The 22161-nt window shown below is 34.3% G+C and overlaps 1 protein-coding gene across 3 annotated transcripts; it reads left to right on the top strand.

The window, feature by feature from the left end:
* The first annotated feature begins 158 nt into the window (after positions 1 to 158).
* LOC114174716 (transcription factor jumonji (jmjC) domain-containing protein) lies at positions 159 to 20380 on the top strand. Of its 3 annotated transcripts, XM_028059556.2 has the most exons (33): positions 171 to 1756; positions 3112 to 3169; positions 3950 to 4072; positions 4321 to 4378; positions 4469 to 4605; positions 7371 to 7532; positions 7619 to 7705; positions 8550 to 8723; positions 8980 to 9132; positions 9228 to 9419; positions 9500 to 9565; positions 9686 to 9781; positions 10690 to 10776; positions 11023 to 11139; positions 11224 to 11431; positions 11547 to 11611; positions 11801 to 11859; positions 11954 to 12085; positions 12376 to 12526; positions 12615 to 12950; positions 13525 to 13698; positions 14741 to 14802; positions 15217 to 15295; positions 15788 to 15937; positions 16015 to 16148; positions 17085 to 17202; positions 17299 to 17372; positions 18658 to 18802; positions 18901 to 19050; positions 19207 to 19302; positions 19377 to 19472; positions 19580 to 19767; positions 20024 to 20380. In XM_028059556.2, exons 1-33 carry the CDS (start codon positions 435 to 437, stop codon positions 20271 to 20273), a joined length of 5499 nt encoding a protein of 1832 aa, XP_027915357.1. In that variant the 5' UTR covers positions 171 to 434; the 3' UTR covers positions 20274 to 20380. The 3 variants fall into 3 exon arrangements, with proteins under 3 accessions (XP_085524395.1, XP_085524394.1, XP_027915357.1); XM_085668268.1 differs by lacking the exon at positions 19207 to 19302 and having other exon boundaries at positions 168 to 1756; XM_085668269.1 differs by lacking the exons at positions 18901 to 19050; positions 19207 to 19302; positions 19377 to 19472; positions 19580 to 19767; positions 20024 to 20380 and adding an exon at positions 18436 to 18504 and having other exon boundaries at positions 159 to 1756; positions 18658 to 18793.
* Positions 20381 to 22161: the final 1781 nt, after the last annotated feature.

Raw genomic sequence — 22161 nt, 5'->3', positions numbered from 1 at the left:
TGTAATCACGGGGTGCAGGAAGCAAAAGGTGAAACAGTGTCCAGAAGAAGATTGGGCCTGACTCAGTGTGAAGCTAACCTAACCCAAGCAGACCAACCAAAGTATCTGGATGACGAGTTATCTTTGGAAAGAAGTCTTCCCGTGAGATACGGCAGAGTAGAGAGAAGCTATATATTATTAATTTATTTAATAGCAGACGAAACCAAATCAAAGGCACTGTACACTGGACAAGACTCCACTGCATCTTCCTGTCTTCATTGCGCTGCTATTGCTGCTGCTGCTGCTGTTGCCACTGTCACTCCACTTGGCCAAAAGGTAAACTAAACCACAACCTCTCTCTGCTGCTGCTATTGCTTGGCGCATAGTAAGTTAGTTAGTTAGTTATCTTTGAAGTGTTGGCATTGATGAATTGGTTGGCGGTGGTGATAGAATAGATGGGGAAGGGAAAACCTAGAGCCGTTGAGAAAGGTGTGGTAGGACCTAGTTTGAGTGTAGCATCCTCAAGTATACCTGCAGGGCCTGTGTATTACCCTACTGAGGATGAATTTAAGGATCCTTTGGAGTATATTTACAAGATTAGACCCGAGGCTGAGCCTTATGGAATTTGTAAGATTGTGCCTCCCAAGAGTTGGAAACCCCGTTTTGCTTTGGATCTAGACGCTTTCACTTTCCCTACCAAGACTCAGGCCATTCACAAGCTCCAGGCACGCCCTGCTTCCTGTGACTCCAAGACCTTTGACTTGGAGTATTCTAGGTTTTTGAAGGATCACTGTAGTAAGAAGTCCAGGAAAAGGGTTGTGTTCGAAGGGGCGGAGCTGGACTTGTGTAAGCTGTTCAATGCCGTGAAGCGGTATGGTGGTTATGATAAGGTTGTTGATGGGAAGAAATGGGGGGATGTTGCTCGGTTTGTCAGGTCCACTGGGAAGATTTCGGATTGTGCTAAGCATGTCTTGTGTCAGTTGTACCGGGAACATTTGTATGATTACGAGAATTTTTATAACCAGATGAATCAAGGGACAGACCAGAGTTGTAAGAAAACCTTGTATGAGGAGCACAAGAGTGATTGTGGGGTGAAACCTTTGGTGTCGAAGAGGATTCACAAGAGTGTTGATTGTTTGAAACCGAAGGATAGTAAAGGGCAAGGAGAAGAGCATGATCAGATTTGTGAACAGTGTAAAAGTGGTCTGCATGGGGAACTCATGCTTTTGTGTGACAGATGTGATAAGGGATGGCATACATATTGTCTTTCCCCGCCATTGAAGCAAATTCCAAAGGGTAATTGGTATTGTTTCAACTGCTTGAATTCTGATCGGGACAGCTTTGGTTTTGTGCCTGGGAAGCACTATTCATTGGAAGCTTTTAGACGTAAGGCGGATCTGTCAAGGAGGAGATGGTTTGGATCGGGGCCTGTTTCAAGAGTGCAAATAGAGAAAAAATTTTGGGATATTGTGGAGGGTTTGGTTGGTGAGGTTGAGGTTATGTATGGAAATGACTTGGATACATCTGTTTATGGGAGTGGTTTTCCACGTGTAGCTGATAAAAAACCAGAATGGATTGATGACAAATTATGGGAAGAATACTCAACTAACCCGTGGAATCTTAATAACCTGCCTAAGTTGAAAGGTTCAATGCTCCGAGCTGTTCATCACAATATCACCGGCGTCATGGTACCCTGGCTATATATTGGGATGCTATTCTCATCCTTTTGCTGGCATTTTGAGGATCACTGCTTTTACTCAATGAATTATCTACACTGGTATGCCTTACTTTTCTTTATTTGTGTTGTTCTTGTACAATTATCTTCTTTTTTTGTAATATATATTATAACAGCGCCAAGCCATCAATTCTTGTCTGTTTCAATAAAATAGAACCCTTTCTTTCAGGAGTTATGTGTTTTTTTATGTATGTTAATAGGATAATTTATGGCCATGGAGAATGAACCTAACATGTTCAATGAATCATAACATGATCACAAGAAGAAGATTTTGTTGTATTAGGGAAAATTTAACTGTAGTAAACTTGTTACTAATGATGTGCACTTTGATGTTCCACATAAACTTGTCGGTTCAATCCGATAGCAAGAATATTATGGAAGGAACCATGGAGGTTTGAACTTGTGAACTGAGACAAATTATCCAAACCTCTCACAACTAGCTCAATCCTAGTGGCTTCTTATTATTCTCCGTTTGAGAACAGAAAAGCTTTCCTAGCAAAATATGTGATCAGCAGCAGAACTACAAAAGTTCTCTGTGCATTCAATGTTAGTTCCAGACAGAGTCTTATACCAAAAACTAGTTACATTACATTCTTCCAAATTTTCTACCTAAGCATAGAACAATTCCTTCAATCATACTTTCTCTGAGCACTGCTTATTGCATACAGAAAAATTAACGTCAATCTGCCAATTTTTTTTTTGGCAATAGGTTTGTAAATAATCTTATAGCATGTTTGGCTTGGCGGTGACTCAATAAAAGTGCATATTTTACTTGAAAATTTGGACGCAATTCACGTGCTGCTTCATAGGCTTTGTGGAAAGCTAATCGTTCACAATTGACCCACCCACCACCACTCCAAACAAATTTAATCATCAACTACTACATTCAATTAACATGGATGTTTAGTTTAAAAAAGGAAGAACGAAACTTTTCTATAATTGTCTAATGAGTTTTTGTTTCAAATTTTCTCCCCATGCCGAAATATGTTTGTTGTTTAAATTTGTGTGACTTCTACATTCTAATGTGAAATTGTGGCAATTTTGGACTTTGACATTTTTTTTTTGCTTTTGGAAAGCTGAAAATCTCTGGTGTACTTAACCTGGGGCCTTATTTTACCGAAGACTTAAATTTGGCTCACAATTTTATTTTTTTTGCATTTCAAAGAATTCATGAATTTTGCATTTTATTTAATCTGCTTTTCTTTTGTTTTTCTTTCTGCATTTGTGCTTTTTTTCTTATCTTCAGTGTCATGGAACCTCAACTTGCCAATATTTGCTATGTTTTTATGATCTTTACATTTTGTTTTTAATATATATTTGTATTTATGAGTGTTATGTGCCTCAGTTTATTCCCCAGCCCCTGCTGCAATTCAGTTCTGATTTCAATTTTGTTCTAGGGGAGAGGCAAAGTGCTGGTACAGTGTGCCTGGTAGTCAATCCAGTGCTTTTGAGAAGGTAGGTCTTGGGTCCTTGTTATATCTATGCATTATTTTTACTTTTTGATATATCTCACACAAACACTTGCATGCACACTGTAACTGTGGGTGGACATGGAGTGTGTGTGCCTGACAAAGAAGTGTCTTTTTCTATGAATAGAATTTATGAAGAGGGAATAGTTTCCAATGGATTCTTCTCGTTCATTATAATCGTGCTATTGGATACAGGATACAAAGATAACCATAAAACTGCTCTCCTTTTCCTTACTTGTAAATAGAGTTGTCAATTGTATAAGCGAACTATTAGTCAAGAAATGAGATCATTAATTTGGGCAACTTTTGTCAAGATTTTATGTAGTGGTATCCTGTGATATAAAATATGGTTATGAGAAGTGTAAGCTGCTAAACATGTGTTAAATTTCCCACATTGAAATCTAAAATTTGATTATTATTTTTTGTATTTATCTTTGGGAGTTTATTTATACTGTAGTTCACTTAAATTAGTGGTCCTCTCAGTATTTTTAGATGGGATCATTTTTAGGATGTGTTAATATTTCAATTTGAATTAGTATTTTATTTAAAATTTTGAACATTTTTCAAAATGAGATATAATCATGTAATCTTCCAGTCATCCATCATTAGTTTTCAAAGACATTTTATCACTGTCATTTGAAACTTCAATGTTGAAACATAAATCCTCCCCTCCTTTCCCTACAAACCCAACAATCCAAACATTTCATATTTGTTAATTTTAAGTAATTCATTGGCAATGATAGTAAAATGATCCACTTCCTTGTAGGTGATGAGAAGCAGTCTTCCTGATCTTTTTGATGCACAACCTGATCTGCTTTTTCAGCTTGTTACTATGCTGAATCCATCTGTATTGCAAGAAAATGGAGTTCCTGTCTACAGTATACTTCAGGTATCATTTATCGGGTTTAAGATATATAATATCCAAGTAAATAAGTAATCCACAATAATACTTATAATTTTATTAGGTGGAACATTGGGGGTTGCAGTTGAAGTTCTTTTACACTTAAAATTCGTTTACACTTACTGTCCCTCCATGTATGTTTCCAGTAAATGAATACGGCTGTGCTACTTCTTTTGCTTGTCATTTCTTTTTATATATAATCTTTGACATGTTTCTTCTCATTTGATGTTTTCCAGGAGCCTGGGAATTTTGTTATTACCTTCCCCAGGTCTTACCATGGAGGTTTCAATCTTGGTATGCAATTTTATTTTTGTCTTCATCCAAAATTACAATCTTAAATATAATCTGAAGTGTGTCATACTTTGTATTTGTTTGTGTTCTCAGGTTTAAATTGTGCAGAGGCAGTCAATTTTGCTCCTGCTGACTGGCTACCGCATGGTGCTTTTGGAGCTGATCTCTATCAGCGGTATCACAAAACTGCTGTCTTATCTCATGAGGAGCTTCTTTGTGTAGTAGCCCAGGTTTGCACATTGCTATGACTTTGTTACATTAGTTAATGTAATAACTTGTTGATGAGGTTAGAATCTAATAGGGTGTTTGGTTTATTTTCTTGTTTACATTTTCAGTTTATATGCTTTCACTATGATTACCAAGAGGCATTTGGTTTGAGAAAACATGTTTTTGTTTTCATTTTGTTTCCCATTTTCAAAAGTTTGAATAATAAAATGTTTTCTATATCCCGTGGAATCAATGAAAAGTTGTTTCCTGTACAAACTTTTGAGAAACAGGAAGCATTGAAAATAATGAAAAGTTTTTTTTTTTTTTTCACTAATTCCTATTCAAACTTTTAAAAAGGAAACCAAGTGAAAAATACAACTTTATTGTAATTAAAAGTAAAGATAGAAAATGTTTTTGTCAAACCAAACAATGCCTAAAATGCAACAGTTTTTCATCTTATTTATTTTTCAAAAACTTTATGAATAATTTGTTAGTTTTCTCTATTTGGTCTTAAAAGTTTTGAGAACAAGGAATATAATGAAAACATGGTTGCAATTTCTAAAACAAGGGAAAATATAAACTAAATTGAAAACAAGAAAACAAGCCAAGCAGCCCCTAATTTTTGAGGTATGCAATTTGTTATTCATGTCTAGCAAACAAAGTACATGGATCACTATTCTTGTAGATTGTACGAGTACAACATGGATCATCCTACCAAAAATACAAAATTGTGTCAAAACACATGTACTGATAAAAGAGAAAAAAAGGCAAAATAACTTTGAATTTCTCAGAGCCGCAAACTTACGACTCACACGTTCCAAATCTAGAACCCCATCAACAACACAAACAGATTTGCTTCCAACTCTAGTTGCACGTGAACCCTCATTGCCTTCCCTAGCAGTTCATTTCTCATTTAAAAGCATTGTAGTAAGTATCGTACGATTCACGATACGAATCGTACGATATGATACGATTCAGGTCCCTGGCGATACGAATCGTGAGTTGTATCGTTTTTACTCCCGTATCGTACTTGTATCGTACGATACGAGTCCGAATCGTGTGAATCATGATTCGATTCACGATACGAATTTACCCCAATTTGAAAACCTAGTTTTTCCCTCTACAGATATACCCCCAAATTGAAACCCTAATTTTTTCCCCCTTTATTTTCCGCACATTGAAACTTATTAATGTTATTTATTAAGGTTAGTGTGCTCGAAAACACTTATTTTTTGGATGGCTATAATGCATAATTTGTTTAGTAGCATATAACTATAGTTGAAAGAATCTTATGCAGCAACCACATTGTTTTTTGAAGGCCATGTTGCTGAAATTGTGAAACTCTATGGTAGATACACATAGATACAACTACTTTATTTTTGATTATGAGATTGTTTTGTTATTAATTTTCTCTTTACATATTTATCTATCTTATATATTTAAGTATAAACTGCATTCTTTTAATGTTTATAAAATGTTTATGAATCGTACGATTCACGATACGATTCACGATTCAAAATTTAAGCTCTCCGATACACGATACGATTCACGATTCAACTACCATGTTTAAAAGTAATTAGAAACAACAAAACATATTAGAGTTTTAAGAAGGGAACTTTAAGCCTAACTCAACCCCACAAAACCGACTTGTAAGATGAGGTTATATACTCTAAATTGACCTTATCTAATCAATGTGGGACTTCCAACACACCTCCATACGCTGAGACATATACATCTCATACGTGAGACTAGACACTAATAGGTGGTGCAATAGCAGCCTAATAGCGGGTGGAATAATAGATCAACAAACATCAAATTTCGCTAGGATAGACTCTAAACTCATGACTCTAATATCATATTAAGAAGTTGACTATAAGTTTAACTCAACCTCACAAAACCGGCTTGTAAAGTGAGATTTGCACTCACTTATATATTCTAAATTAACCTTATTTCTAGTTAATGTGAAACTTCCAATATAGAGAATGAGTGGAACCCAATAGTGATCAGAAACTTGAATCAAGTTCTCAAACAGTAAAGAAACCAAACTAAAATTAGGAGTAGTGAAACCAACTAGCAAATGAATCAAGTGTTGAATCTAGAAGCAGAAGGACCAAAGAGGGGGTTTGGTACTGTTGTATGCAGAGGAGTAGAAAAAAAGGTGAAGATTAATGTTGGAATGAATGATGTCAGGGCCTTAATATTATGGGTCAATTGAAAATGGGTTGGGTTTCTTAGATTTTGAAAAAAACGTCTATCCTGCTGATCACATCAAACTGTGTCAGAGAGTGTGATCAAGATGCCAAGGCTTGAGAAAGTCGTATGTTTATGCAATCTTGCGACTAAGCTAGTCTTGACTGATGTTTTTATTATATATAACAAAATAACAATAACAATAAAAACTAAGCTTTTCCTGCTATGTGGGGTGGGCTACATGAATTGATGATTCCATATTGGTCATTGTTATATTATAACTGCAACTGATTACTTAAAAAAAGTATTGTGTACCCTTTTGGGGGAAGGGGGTAGGGCATGCTTTTGTAAACTGTGATGGCTGGCTCCTAAAATGGTCGCCTACTTTGCTTGAGCCATGATGAAACTGCAATGTCTGAACTCGTATTTGATTTAAAGTCTTGTAAGATTGTTTTGACTTGTTTATGTTGTTTCTAGATTTTCTTATTTAGGAAGATTTATTATCGTTCTATTTTAAATCTGACAGTGCTCTAATGCTTTTCAGATAAAAATGTTTAGCTGTTGACTAATCTTGCTTGTTGATTGTCATCATTTTTAGTATGGTGAAGTAGACAGCAGGGTCTCTTCTTATTTGAGGAACGAATTGCTGAGAATATCAGTTAAAGAAAAATCTCGAAGAGAGAAACTTTGGAAAAATGGTATTATTAAGTCTTCTCGCATGGCTCCTCGAAAATGTCCCCAATTTGTGGGAACCGAAGAAGTATGATTTTTTTTACCAATGGTAATATAAAATGATAACTCATGGCTTTGCCATTTTCTGATTGTGTTTACTGGTGTGCTTTGTAGGATCCAGCATGCGTCATATGCCAGCAATATCTCTATCTCTCTGCTGTTGTATGTGGTTGCAGGCCATCAGCTTTTGTCTGTCTGGAGGTAAATGCACGAGATTGAGCTATTGATTTATTGATGATCAAATAATGTAAATATTAAAATATGTAGTTGCCATCAACAATTCATCTTCCACCATTGCATCAATGTCAAAGCAAAATAAAAAAGTGTTACCGGCCCCAAGAATGTATGTAATATCCATTTTTATAGCTGAATCATACTTATTTGTTTCAACCTAAGATTGAAAGTACCCAACGGATTTTTTTAAGTTCTTAAGATAGCCACTCAAGTTAAGTGGGTTCTCTCAATATTCTGGCTATGAGAAGTGTGAACGCATCAGAAAACCAGCCTGTCCCTGGAAAAGCATATGGGTTGTCTGTTTTTGTCTTATGTAAGTGAAAATAAGTAAACTGTACTATGCACTTCTGTTTCTGCTGTTAAGGGATAAGGGAAAATTGTATTGTTGCATGACATGACATGACAGATATATGGATCACTATTATTTCTTGGATTTTCATAAGTTGGTTAGTTGATTATGAATTTATGTATTAAGTGTCTGGCATCTTCCTCATGGTGTTTATTTCTCTTCATCTTTTCCTCTCTCTCTCTCTCTCTCTCTCTGTTTCTAACAGAAGGTAGCGCTGTTTGTACCTGGTGATTGCTTGTTGTTTTAAAGTGATCAGGATTTAGTGCACATAGACATGCTTAAATTTCCCATTCCATTCATGTGTCATGTAGGACTAGACTTTATAGGTGATAGAAAATATTTGTATTGTTGATATTATTGTGGTCGAGAGTCACTTGACAGATTCAGATTTCTTGGGTTTGTTTAATTTGTGCCCTTGGGTGCTGTTATATTATTGACTGAATTTAGTGTTCTCTCTTGCAGCACTGGGAACACCTTTGTGAGTGCAAAACTGTTAAATTGCGTCTTCTCTATCGTCATTCACTTGCAGAATTGTATGACTTGGCCCATTCTATGGACAAATATACTTCCGAGGACAAAGCTGAGTGTAGAAGTGTGAAAAGGCAGCCTTCATGTCTCAGTGCTTTGACCAAAAAGGTCATATATACAAATACATTTTTTTAACCCTCCAAAATTTCCAAATTCTAATATTTTTTTTAATAGTTGGATTTACTTGTTTTCTGCAATAAAAATATATGATGTCTCCATTTCTATATCTGACTGCTGCTCTCCTGTAATGGTAATGTTTAATTTTTTAATTAAATTAGCTAACGTAGTGCTTGTATTGTTTTGTATACATTTGTGATTTAAGAAAAACTACTATTTCCGTCTGAGACTCTTGGTATATGTGTAGGTAAAAGGTGGCTCCATCACTTTTGCTCAACTTGCTACAGAGTGGCTTCTGCAATCTAGTTCTATTCTTCAAAATGTCTTTTTGAAAGATGCATTTGTTACTGCACTGAGGAAAGCTGAACAATTTCTTTGGGCTGGTTCTGAGATGGATTCTGTGAGTTCTATCTATTTATTACTCTTTAAATACTGTTGTATGTGTACACCGTGATGTACTTGACTTACTTAGTTCTCCTTCTTTTTGGAATGTAGGTTCGAGACATGGTAAGGAATTTGCTTCAAGCTCAGGAATGGGCAGAAGGGATAAGAGACTGTGTAACTAAAATTGAGATATGGTTGTGTCATCGAGACTCTAGTGTAAAGAAAGTTCATTTAGAATCCGTTGATGAGTTGCTGAAATTTAGTCCTGCACCTTGCAATGAGCCTTGTTATCATAAACTGAAGGTGCTTTTCTTAACAAACTGTTAATGCCTGTGGTAGTTGCCTTTTTCTGCCTTTTTTTTGGTTAATTTTTATTGATGCAGGAGTATGCAGAGGAAGCAAGGTTGTTTGTTCAGGAGATTGATACTGCTTTGTCAATGTCTTTAAATGTACTTTCTCCTAGACTCATCACACGTGTTTTCTTCATAACTTTATATTGGTAACACTTATATCGGGTAACAATTTATGTTCTTGCTAATTATAATTAGACTAAAATTATTTTTTTGCAGATGTCTGAGTTGGAACTTTTATACTCCAAAGCTTGTGGCTTACCCATCTACGTGAAAGAAAATAAGAAATTGGAAGGAAAAATTTCTTCAACCAAGGTAGGTGTTTCCTTACATATAGTTTGGCTCATTTTTTAACTTTACTGGTTCTACGCTTTATCTTTCATTTATATTGCTAATATTTTGAAACTCTTTTTTCTCTCCAAGATGTCATTTTCTTATTTACAAAGTTACGGATATCTGTAGATATTTTTTTATCAGAACGTGTTTGTCACAACTCAAAAAAGAATCCATCTTTCCTTCCCAGAATCGAATCTGATCTTGAAAGTTATCACTGCTGTTTCAGTTTTTCCTCATGATGAAAATAATCTGGAAGTTCCATATTCCTTTACTAGTAATGTGAGACTACCATGACTGCCGTCCCGTGTTCATCCTGATGGTATGAAAATGGCAGTAATTCAGTCTCTGGGGTAATTCTTAGTTAGTGACTCTCATAATTTTGGATTAGAGCCTAATTCAAGCCCACTAAACTTATCATGTCCATATGAGGAGCCAAAATGGGGTTGGGCATTAAATTTTGAGCCTGAATTAAATGCTGGCTGTTTAGAAAAGTAAAACTATGTTTAGGAGAAGAAATCACTTCCACAAACAACATAACTTGCAAAATGTAAAATCTAAAGACAAAAATGGTCAACGTTATCTTCTAATCTTTAAATGTGAGTAAACCCTAAAAATACCATGTACTAAACACAAACTTAAATTATTTTTATTTTCAAAATATGGAGAGCTAATAGTTGTTGTGGAAAGAGTTCACCTGATTTTTATCCATTTTTTGCTTTATTTGTGAGTCCATCTCTATCCCAGATACAAAGATTGGCTCATGTTCTTAACTGCCGCAATTTTTGTGCTTGAGCTAATGTACACTTTTGGTGTACTGCAGGGTCTTGTTGATTTATGCAGTGTTTTATTTTTCATGTTGCTAACATTATTTCTTTGATGCTCGTCAGGCATGGCTGGATAGTGTCAGAAACTGCATCTCAGCTAGACAGCCTGCTGCACTACATGTTGATGTTCTTTATAAACTAAAAGCAGAGGTAATAAGAACCCTGGAAACTGCACAGGCTTTGTTAATTTCTCAAGCCTTGTTCATGTGAACTTGACTATAATTATTATCAATAACAGGAATAGAATTGTTATTACGTGATCATGTGAATAAATCATTCATTTTTAAATTAGGTGTTTCACATTTATGTGAGTAATATACGTCATACACAGACACAACACACGTGTGCATTACTCAAGTTACTGACAAAATAATGTGAAATTCATGCTTTCAATAGTTTTGGGATCTTCAAGTTCAACTCCCGGAGATAGATGTGCTTCAGAATCTACTAAATGAGGCTGAATCTTGTAGTGCTCAATGTCATGATATGTTAGAAGGACCTATGAATCTCAAGGTTTGCATTTTCAGTCTTTTTCATCTCTTTTTGTTTTGTATGATGGTTAAAAGGCATTGCTTTATTGACTAAGAAACCTTGCAGAATGTTAGTTTGCTGCTTAAGGAATGGGAAAATTTTGCAGTTGATGTACCAGAACTCAAGCTTCTAAGGCAATACCATTCGGATACTGTTTCATGGGTTTCCCACTGTAATGATGTTTTAGGGAGAGTTCACATGCAGGAAGATCAGCACAATGTCGTTGATAAATTGAATAGTATTTTTGAAGCAGGTTTATCTTTGAAAATTCAAGGTATTAGGGAATGTTGCTGCGTTATATGGGTTAACGTTTTCATTTTCGAGACCCATGCATTTATTCATTTTCTTGTTAGTTTACACTGCCTCAAGGTTTGACTTATATTTCTCAGTTGATGAGTTGCCATTGGTTGAGGTTGAGCTGAAGAAGGCTCACTGTCGGGAAAAGGCTGTGAAGGCAAGTTATTATATTTGATCATTCTAATACTGTTTTCTCCTTTCTCTCCTTGCCTCTTTTTTATTTTTTTTAATATGAAAAAGAAGAAGATTTCTTAGTATTCAAGGACTAATCAACTTTGTCATGTTAAAGGCTCAGGCAGTTCTTTAATCTTTGAAAACTGATTGAAATAATGTGAAATTGGTACAGGCACATGATTTTAAGATGCCTTTGGAATTCATCCAGCAACTCTTGAAGGAGGCCACCATGTAATTTTAAATGCCCTTTCCTCATCTGAACCGGCAAATCATTAGGTTTTATTTTTTTCTAGTTTCAACCATTTGCTTGTTATTGATTATTCAGGCTTCAAATTGAGGGAGAGAAACAATTTGTCAATCTGTCTTGCATGCTTACTGCTGCCATTCCTTGGGAGGAAAGGGCTAGAGGGATGCTTTCACATGAGGCTCCTATTTTGGACTTTGAGGACATGATCAGGTTCAGCTATGCTGGAGATGTTTTATTTATTTTTTTATCGGCAGCTGGAGATGTTTTATGTTTATAGCTTCAACAAGATTATACTTGAAGAGAACTTGAAAAAAAGGAACTGAGTATATTCAGTGTGTATTTAATACAAGTTTTATAGGCTAAATGGCCTATTAATAGAAATAGGGAAGTAGGGAAATTATGAAAGAGAATAAATGTACCCTACTAATAACAAGATTTTATCCTATTTACAACAATTGTTTTGGCTAATGATAAATTTGTTTTTTATCTTCCTTTTATAGAGCTTCAGAGAACATATTTGTTATTCTTCCTTCACTTAATGATGTCAAGGACGCTTTATCAGAAGCTAATTCCTGGTTAAAGAATTCAAAACCATATTTCGTCTCTTCTATGCAAACTTCTGATTCTATGCAGAAAGTTGAGGACTTACAGGTGCTTGTTTTGTTCTTTTGTTTTGTTGCCTTAAGTTTGCAGAAAACATGATCATTATGAATATGACAATTTGATCATCTACTTTTAGATGTTGGTTTCTCAATCGAAGCATCTTAAAGTATCATTTGAAGAAAGAGGAATGCTTGAATTGGTTTTGAAAAACTGCAGAACGTGGGAGTATGAAGCATTTTCTGTACTAGATGATGCCCGGTGCTTATTTGAACTGGATAGCTCTCTGCATCAAATAGACAGTGGTTTAATGTGTAACATGGAAGATTTGATTGTAAGAATCCAATCCACCATAGCATCCGGTACATCGCTGGGTTTTGACTTTGGTGAGATTTCAAAACTTCAAGCATCTTGTTCTACGCTGCAGTGGTGCAAAAGGGCCTTGTCTTTCTCCAATTGCTCTCCTTCTTTAGAGGTTACTATTTCCCTCTAGTGACAATTTATGTTACAGTCATCCATTTCACAAATGCATAAACGTATTATTTCTTACTCCATCCTTTTAGTGTTTGACTGCTGCCTTGAACATATACATGCTTCTGCCAAATATACCCTGCCTCCATCCCCAACTGTCCACCAAAATTGGTTTATCTTTTACTGGTTATTAAGAACATGGTATTAACTTGATCCCTCGACACTTTATTTTGAGTCGTTCATCTGGATGCCTTGCCTTACGAAGCTCACATCATATTTGATTATTTTCTTGTTGCTATTCAACTACACATGAAATTTTTAGCGTGTTACTACTGACAGCAATCTCGTTTTTCCTTTACATAGTTCATTGCTTAATAATTCTGTTCACCGAGATTTTTCATTGTCAATTTTTTAACCTTTCCTTTGTATGGGCATAAATAAAACTTGATTTGAGATATAAGATCAGGTGTTTGGAAACTGTTTGGGGTAAAGAACATGGCCTTTTAATGGGGCTTTCTAAGAATTAATCTTGTTGAATTTCTTTTGTTGTTGATTAGAGATGCTTGCTAATCATGTAGGACGTTTTGGAGGTTGCAGAAGGTCTTTCTCATTCCTCTATTTCTGGGGCTCTGTTGAAACTATTGATAGGTGGGCTTGAATGGCTTAAGAAGGCATTAGAGGCGATTTCTGGTCCTTACAATTCTAGAAGATGCAAGTTGACTGACATACAAGCTATTCTTACTGATTATGAGGTACTAGGTTATGAAATTTTCTGCTATGTGTATTTTGTTGTTTGAATGAGTGATTTTTTTTTTTTAATTATTAAATAAAGTGGCCACATTCTTGTTTGTGTGGACATTTATAAATTTATATATAATTCAAAAGGAAAAGAACTTGAATGAAATTAAGAGAGTAATGTTTATGGTATTTAAACCCTTATATTATAAGGAAAAGGAAATAGTGTAGAGGTTGTGAAACTACGTCAAAAGAGAAAATGTGGTTTTCGTTTTTAGGTTGGTTTTTGAATCATGCTTACAATCAGACCCCGTATGTTGGGGTTTCACAGATTTTATCTCTGGGACATACTTATGTCTCTGGTATCTTGCACATGATTGGTTCAGGGAAATTTCCATTTCTGATAAGCAGAGACTTGACAGCATTTGGTGTACACTTGAACCTTTCTTTTCGTTGTTTTTCAACTCCTGTTCTGGGAATATCCTATCCTCATCCTGGTTTTACTTCTCCCTAATATTTTTAATAAAAAGCTAAATTTCATGCTGTGTTCGGTTTAGGTACATTGGTGTATTTGGTTGGAGCACAATGCTCCCATAGTCGCATCCTCAAAACTAAAATGTTTGCTCTTACATGCTGTTGAATTGGATTGAGCGCTGTCATGTGCATGACTGTTTCAAAGGGGTTCCTTTCTATTACTGATACACGGAGACTGAACTTTGTGTTGTATTCACAATACTTTTTACTTCCTTCTGGTTTCACTGCCTTTTGTTTTATCCTTCCCCAGGCTGTAGTTTTTCATGTTGCATGGTGTCTTTTCCCATATAAAATAAAGTGGTTTTTATCTCAACTAATTTTACACTTGTGTATGGTTTTAATTATCTTATTAAATTTATGGTCTTATCTTTTTGTGAATAGTTAACAAACTTTCTGATTGATTAAAGACATTGATTTATGGTACTTTGGAGAGAAAAGTTGCGGTGAAAGCGTCAGGCTTTTCCATTCAGTGGTTGGAAAAATTGTTTTGCCACATACAGCTTACATCTACAACTTTTTCTGCAGACTATTAATATGACCTTTACAGCAGTAAATATTCAACTTGAAGATGCCATTGGAAAACATAAGTAAGTCTAATTTGTTTGTTGTAGAATCCAGATTATACTTTATGTTAGTTTGATTTGGTTTTAGTCTTCTGAATGGCACTTTACCTTTATGTGGTTTTTATGTTGGTCTGTTTTATTCTTGTAATTTTTATTGTCTTCCCTCTTCATAAATGTTTCAATTAAATTTGCAGATAATTAGTTTTGCACTTCTGAATTCTTTTATAAGCTTGATTTTTGTTATTGTCATTTTCAATTTGACTCTGTACCTTTCAATACTACTTTTTGAACTATGTCTGTCTCCTATTATGCATCATCTCAGTAAAGAATATATTGCTTAATCACTTAAAACACTGGGATGGAGTCGATGGAGACTGTTGCTTCCAATTATTTTGTTAAAATGTTTTATACGTTTAATTGTATTTTATTTGTGTTTAGGTTGTGGCAAGAGCAAGTGTGCCAATTTTTTGGTCTAAGTTTTAGAGAGCGGTCCTGGTCTTCAATATTGCAGCTCAAGGTAAATTTTCTGGGCATGTAGGGGGTGGTCTTTATATGTGATTATTGGTCAACTGATTGACGTAGGGGCCACTACAAAACTATGATTCTCTTTTTGTGCATCTAAGCTTCTGTGTTGTTCGTAAGAAAGTACTGATCACTTTGGCCAGGATATTCTTTGTCTTTTAGACAAATTGTACGTGGGTTTGTTTACTTTCTTCATTTATTTGTAGATTTACTTTAAGCCTTAAGGTTTGTTTTGATTTCCTTTGTAGCTTGCACATTATATTTTGCAGCACCTGTCTCTTTAAGCATTTTCTTTCAATCTATTTTAATTGTGTGTATATTCTTAGTTTGCATGGAGTATCAAGCTTATTTGTTCACTACTTGTGAATATTATTATCGGAAATCTGAAAGCTTTCCAGCTAGCTGTGGAGCCTTTACCAGTTTGTTTTATTTTGTGACTTCACATATCAGTGTTCAGTTGCATAGCACTGACACTACTTACTTCCAGGAGTATGGAGATACCATTGCCTTTGGTTGCTGTGAACTGGATTTGGTTTTATCTGAAGTTAAGAAGGTGGAAAATTGGAAGAAAACGTGCATGGATAAATTAGGAGCCTCAGTGAAAAATGAAAATTCGCTACTTCATGCATTGGAGAAGGTTTTGATTTGGCCATATTTTCCTTTGCATGATCCATTTACGTATCACATACTCAGGACTTTGCTTTATATTTTCAGATGGGACAGACTCTAGATAGATCATTGCTAATGTATGACAATTTGCAAGATCTGAAGGAACCAAACCAATGTATCTGCTGCTTTGATGATTCTGAAGATCAGGAATTTCTTACTTGTTCCACTTGTATGGACTGGTAAAGTACCTCTAGTCTTGTTTCTAAAAATAGGAGTTCCATAGCTCTGAATAATAAATCAGGCAATAGCTTATGAGACGTCATTTACATATAACAAATTCGTACAATAAAGTGTACAATGTCAAGTTTTGTGTCTATTACTCTCCATAGCATTAATAACGTCTCAAAATTTTTTTTCTTCATTTTACAAATTGTTTTACTATTTGTTATACAAGTAACATTTTCATAGCTTGTAATCTTCATGTAAGTGGATTAGTATTAATAAATAAGGAAATATCTCATCATATCTTAAGATTATCCTCTAGTATTTGTTCCCCTAACTAGCTACTATTACGATTAATATATATACGGGTACATGTTATAGGTTCTGTGTACATATCAATCAATACACTGTAATACTTTAGTTAATATCAGTTAGTGTTTCATTCTCATTCATTTGCCTTCCCTTCTCTTTACCTAAAACCACAGATTTTTAACATGGCATCAGAATATTACCTTACCATCACCTGTGACCTTGGGTTACAATTCCACTGCCATGTTCCAAAAATTATGGAACTGTTGTGTCCAATTTAATTCCACGTAGTCACCTAACATAACCTGCCCTATTGTCATCCCAACAATTGTGACCTTGGGTTACAATTCCACTGCCATGTTCCAAAAATTATGGAACTGTTGTGTCCAATTTAATTCCACGTAGTCACCTAACATAACCTGCCCTATTGTCATCCCAACAAGATCTTCCTCTGTTTTCATCACTGGTTCTGTTCTGTCAAACACTCAGTTTATACTCTCTACAACGTTGCTTTTCTGATTAAGGAAATAATTATCATTCAGTCTGAAAAAAATTGTATCCATACTGCTGTTAATTTTTTTTTCATTATTAAGAAATACATTGATTAATTTGTTTGGTGCATCAATTACGTTTCGTATGGACAGCTATCATGCACAATGTGTTGGACTAACAGAAGAAGACTTAGCCATTGAAAACTACCAGTGCCCATATTGTGAAATTCTAAGGGGTGAATTCCGTTATCAGAATGGAGGTGCTCTACTGGTAGGATATTGTGTCATTTAGCAGTAGTCGGCTAGTATGTTTGTGTCTCATTCTTTCAGAAACTCATTTGTACACCTATTCTTTTTCTTTATGCAGAGGTTTGAGAAGAAACGTGTTGAATTGAAAGTTCTTACTGAACTCATGTCTGAGGCCGAAAATTTATGTTTATGGTAATGTGGTCCACATTAAATAATTACGTTCAGCATGTATAAATGACCTTATTTTTCTTGAATAATATTTATTGTTACTCAAATGCTGTTATTTTCAAATATTGTGCAGTTTGGAAATATTGAATTTTCAAATGCTGATATTTTGTGTATACAATATAGACATTATCACTTGAATGGATACAATTTTAAAATATAAAAAGGACAATTGGGGAATTTTAAAAGAAAGGAATTTTTAGCCAAAATTTGCTTGTGAAGTGTCTCCTAGCTTGATTGTCAAATCACTTGTAGAAAGCTCCCTGAAAACATGCCGTCAAACAGATTATGTAGTTCTTATGTAAAAGCTACCAGCATAAAAAACCGACCTTTCCAAACTACACATAGATGTGTTATATTTTTGGGAAAACACTTTTCTACACTTTGCACTGATAGTTACACCATTTTTGCTCAAGATTTGCTTCAGAGAATTTCAGTTTTTCTTTTCTTGATCCCTTAATTTTACTGTAACATGCTAAGACTGATAAAAACATTAGGTAAAGTCAAGTTCTAAGTCAAGCAGAAATACTTGTACTATAATGTATTTTTAGTTTTGGTACATAAACATTAATGCTACTGTATTTTCTATATATATTATTTTTCGTTACAAGTACGGCAAGTGTTTTTGTGGGAAGAAGGAATTATGGTTGTTTTAGAGTATCATTAGATTTTTGTTGAGATGTCTGTTGGTGAGGTATCATAGTTGTGGGAAGGGAGCGGGGTTTAAAGGGTTGGTTTTGTCATTTGTCTGCAGATACTGGAAAATAGTAAGGATTGGATCATAGCAGAACTGGAATTATTTATTGGCTAAGTGCATGCAGTCTGACCAGAGTTCAGACGTATGTGGGATACCCAATTATAATTTTAATATGTTTTATAGTACACTTTTTTTAATTTTTTTTAAAGCAGAAATATGTAATATAGAAAGTTGATTTTGGATTTTTTTTAGAATTACTCTGCAAACTGCCACTCTAAAAGCTACATATATTTTTGCAGTTTCTTTCTTTCTCTTATTTTCTGTATTTTTTAGGAGGTGGTGTTCTACAAGAGTCTTGGACCTTCATCTATGGTGGAAAATTTGTAAATGATTAGGATAAGTGTATGTGTTTGTTTATTTTTTGGTCTAGATAATTCAGGTGTGGTTTGCAGTTTCGACACATGGATTCCATCACGTACCTCTTGTTTTCTCTACCTTTGACAATCCTCACTGTAAATTTTTTATTAACTCTTAATTTGTCTATTGTATGTGCAGGATTGATGAAAGAGATGTTTTGAGTCAACTTGTTGAGAAAGCCCTTTCATGCAAATCTTTCTTGAAAGAAATTGTAATCCTTGCATCAGCTAATGTTGATCAAGATACCAGTGTCATCTCTGAAAAATTAGCCACTGCTGTAAAGGCATGTATTTATTTATTTATTTTTATCTAGTTCTTGTATTATTTCACTTAACTGGAATATGGTTGTTACAATTGAGTTAATTTCGCTTATTAATACAGGCTAGCAATGTGGCCGTTGTCTATGATCAGCACGATACTTGTGACCTTGAGCTGACTTTAGCAAAAACCTTGTGGAAAGTTCAAGTTAATAGAATATTAAATGGTATACCAAAGCCCACTGTCCAGCGTATTCAGAAGCATCTGAAGGAGGTATGTGCTGTTGCCTTGGTTTATATTTTTTTGGCGTTCATTGAAAAATCAAGATGCCCCCTTTTTTACTAGTACTCATTCACTTTTCTGCTTTTATAAAATTTCTTGTCAATATAAACAATTTTGAACGTACTGAAATGTCCAAGTGCATGATAGGGATTGGCTATGGGCATATCACCTGAAGATCACTATATGTTGAAAATTTCAAATGTGAATAGCTTAGGTTTGCAGTGGACAGAACTAGCCAAAAAGGTTTTTTTTTTTCTTTGGTGATTCTTCTCTGTCCTATATTACTCTGGCTGACTTTTAATTTTAAATATGAACAGGTGGCATCGGATTTTGGGGCACTCGGCCTTGATAAAGTTCTTGAACTTATAGTGGAAGGTGAAAAGTTGCCTGTTGATGCGAATGAGGAACTAAGCGTAAGAGATTAGTCATTTTTATATATGTTAAAGTTGAGACATTTTTATTTTGTCATGATTTCATTAAGATTATAATCAACTTTTTTTTTTTTTGCTGTTCACAATAGTTGTTAAGGGCACGATGCATGCTTTATTGCATTTGTCGAAAGCCCTTTGATCCAGAAAGGATGATTGCATGTTGTCGTTGTAATGAGTGGTATCACTTTGATTGCATGAAATTGCCATGCACAAGAGAAGTCTACATTTGTCCCGCGTGTGCTCCATGTACGGAAGGATTACCTCCAAACCATGACAGGTCTGTTTGAGAGTAGTTTTATTTTCACATTGTGGTTGCTTGAAATTTTTAAGATATTATTTTCTAGCCAGCATTTTGAAAAGATTATTAGTTGTCAACTCCATCATAGAAATTAGGAACATTACTTAATAAACTTTGTTAGGTTCCAGCTGGTTGAGTGTCTGGAAGAATGGTTCTGTCATGTATTTCTGCAAGAGGCTATCATTTTTGCAAATTCTTTGGGTATTTTTTAGTGATTATCTGTTATGCTTTGCAGATTAACTAGTGGTAAATTTGAGGAGCCTAAAACCCCGTCTCCCAGGCATTCAAACCCTAGAAAGAAACAGAAGAGAGACGTGCACAGTCTCACTTGCAATACGTTCGCTACCAGGGATGAAGATAGTGAGTGTAGGTATCCGAGTGGGATAGAATGTCTAAGGTGGCAAAATCGAAAGCCTTTCAGAAGAGCAGCCAAGAAACGTGTTGAACTTCGAAGTCTTTCTCCATTTCTTTGCATACAAAGATAGTTAAACATAGTACACAATCATTGATCATTAAATTGATTCAATTGATTTTTATGGTGTCATCTAGGTCATTTTTAATCCATCTTAATGTGAAAATTTCATTTTTAGTTTCCTGTTGTCTGCATTGGATTTGAAGACTGGACTTAATAGGAGAAAGATGGGCGTGAACTAACGTAGGAACCATTAGTTTTTATACAGCTGACAAAATTAGGCAGGATTTGATAGAATTCCATTAGTTTTTATGGGGTAAGTTAGATAAAACACTGGTAAATTAGATAAGGCATGCATAGCTAATACGCCCATGTACTTAGTGTATAAGGTTTTTACATTATTATTTAATCATAAATTGTCATGCTGGCTTTTAAAATAATGGTGTAGTTTGCTGTGTATAGTAATTAAATTCTTCTGTCGAAAAGATCCTAATCTGAAGTTTCATTTCTAATCCATATTTTGGGATTTTGTAAAATTGGTTTCTGAGATTGACAAGGACAGAGGCTATTCTAACTTATTAAGTTAATTCTTATATGAGACCAACTATTGGTTCATATCCAAAATATAGGTGTCGGATCATTGTATTCCCTAAAATTGACTTGACTGTTCTGATTGAGTTTACTATTTGAAGGAAGGTTTCTCATTGGCCTTTAGTAGTTTATTTATCAAATTTGATTTCGATTAAATAGTGTAAAAAGGAAACAAGAAATGAAACTTAAAAACCACCCTTTTCCAAATCTGAATCCTCAAACGCTTCCAAAACCCCATTACTATAACATGCTAAATTCTCCAATTTCAATCACATTCTTACTTCCTTTAATTGTTTCCTACTCAATGAGCAACGATGTGTATAAAGGAAAGGACAAACACAAGACAATGGATACAAGGGAGCGAGATAGATATCCCGTGCATCAGTTATCTAATTTTGGTGTTTGATATTTTAATCAATGAGTTTAATTCTTTACTATTTTGTTTGTTTGTATACCATAATTTTTGTCAGCATAAAAATTCAAAACTTGTAGTATGTTAATATGTTAAAATGAAATTATTTAATATTTTTTATTATTTTTAAAATTGATAAAAAAACTAATACTTTATTTTACTTTTTATTCTATTAATTCTTTATTTTTTTGACCTGTCCTATATTAAGGGAAATTAGTTTTAAATAAAATAATTCTTGTGAAAAGAAGTAAAAGAGCGGTGTAAAAAGTAAATCCAAAATAAAATAGTGTAACAAGAGGCCGATTGTAATTCCACAAGGGTAAATGCTTCTTTCACCCATAACATTTCTTCATGCACCCCATAATACAAGGAAAATATTCAAATACCCTTCACCGTTGCCATCAGACCACCACTGCCATGGACAAGTATGGAGGGGTAACGGTTAGTTTATAATTAGTTAATTATTAAGTGGTAATTAGAGTTAATTGAGATTGAGTTTTAAGTTGGTTGTTGGAAACTCGAAATAAGTAAATCTTAAAATTATTTTTTGGTGAAGATAAGTAAATTTTAAAATAACTTGTTAAAAAATCATAGGGATCGTTTATAAAAAGAATAAAACTACTTATTTTTCTAATATCTATAACAATATATAAAGGGGATTCCCCTTTTTGTGTCCACTTTTTAAAATACCGATTTTACCCTTTAAATATAACAATTTTTTAAATTTTTTAAAATTGACCGTTACTTTTACAAAAATTTTATAAAATCAGATGTCTCTACTTCTTCTTTATTTATTAATGGTTATTCTTTTATCTGTTCTGATATATTTCACTTTATTTTTAATAAATATAATTCTAATATATATATATATATATATTAACTTAATAACATTATCATATTATCACCTACTACTAATATAATATCACGTATATTTAAAAAATATATACACACAGGCGCT

The sequence above is a fragment of the Vigna unguiculata genome, chromosome 2, assembly GCF_037176805.1.
Source record: "Vigna unguiculata cultivar grain cowpea cultivar isolate G323 ecotype 2 chromosome 2, ASM3717680v1, whole genome shotgun sequence".
NCBI lineage: Eukaryota > Viridiplantae > Streptophyta > Magnoliopsida > Fabales > Fabaceae > Vigna > Vigna unguiculata.
This window is presented reverse-complemented; position numbering and strand designations above follow the sequence as displayed.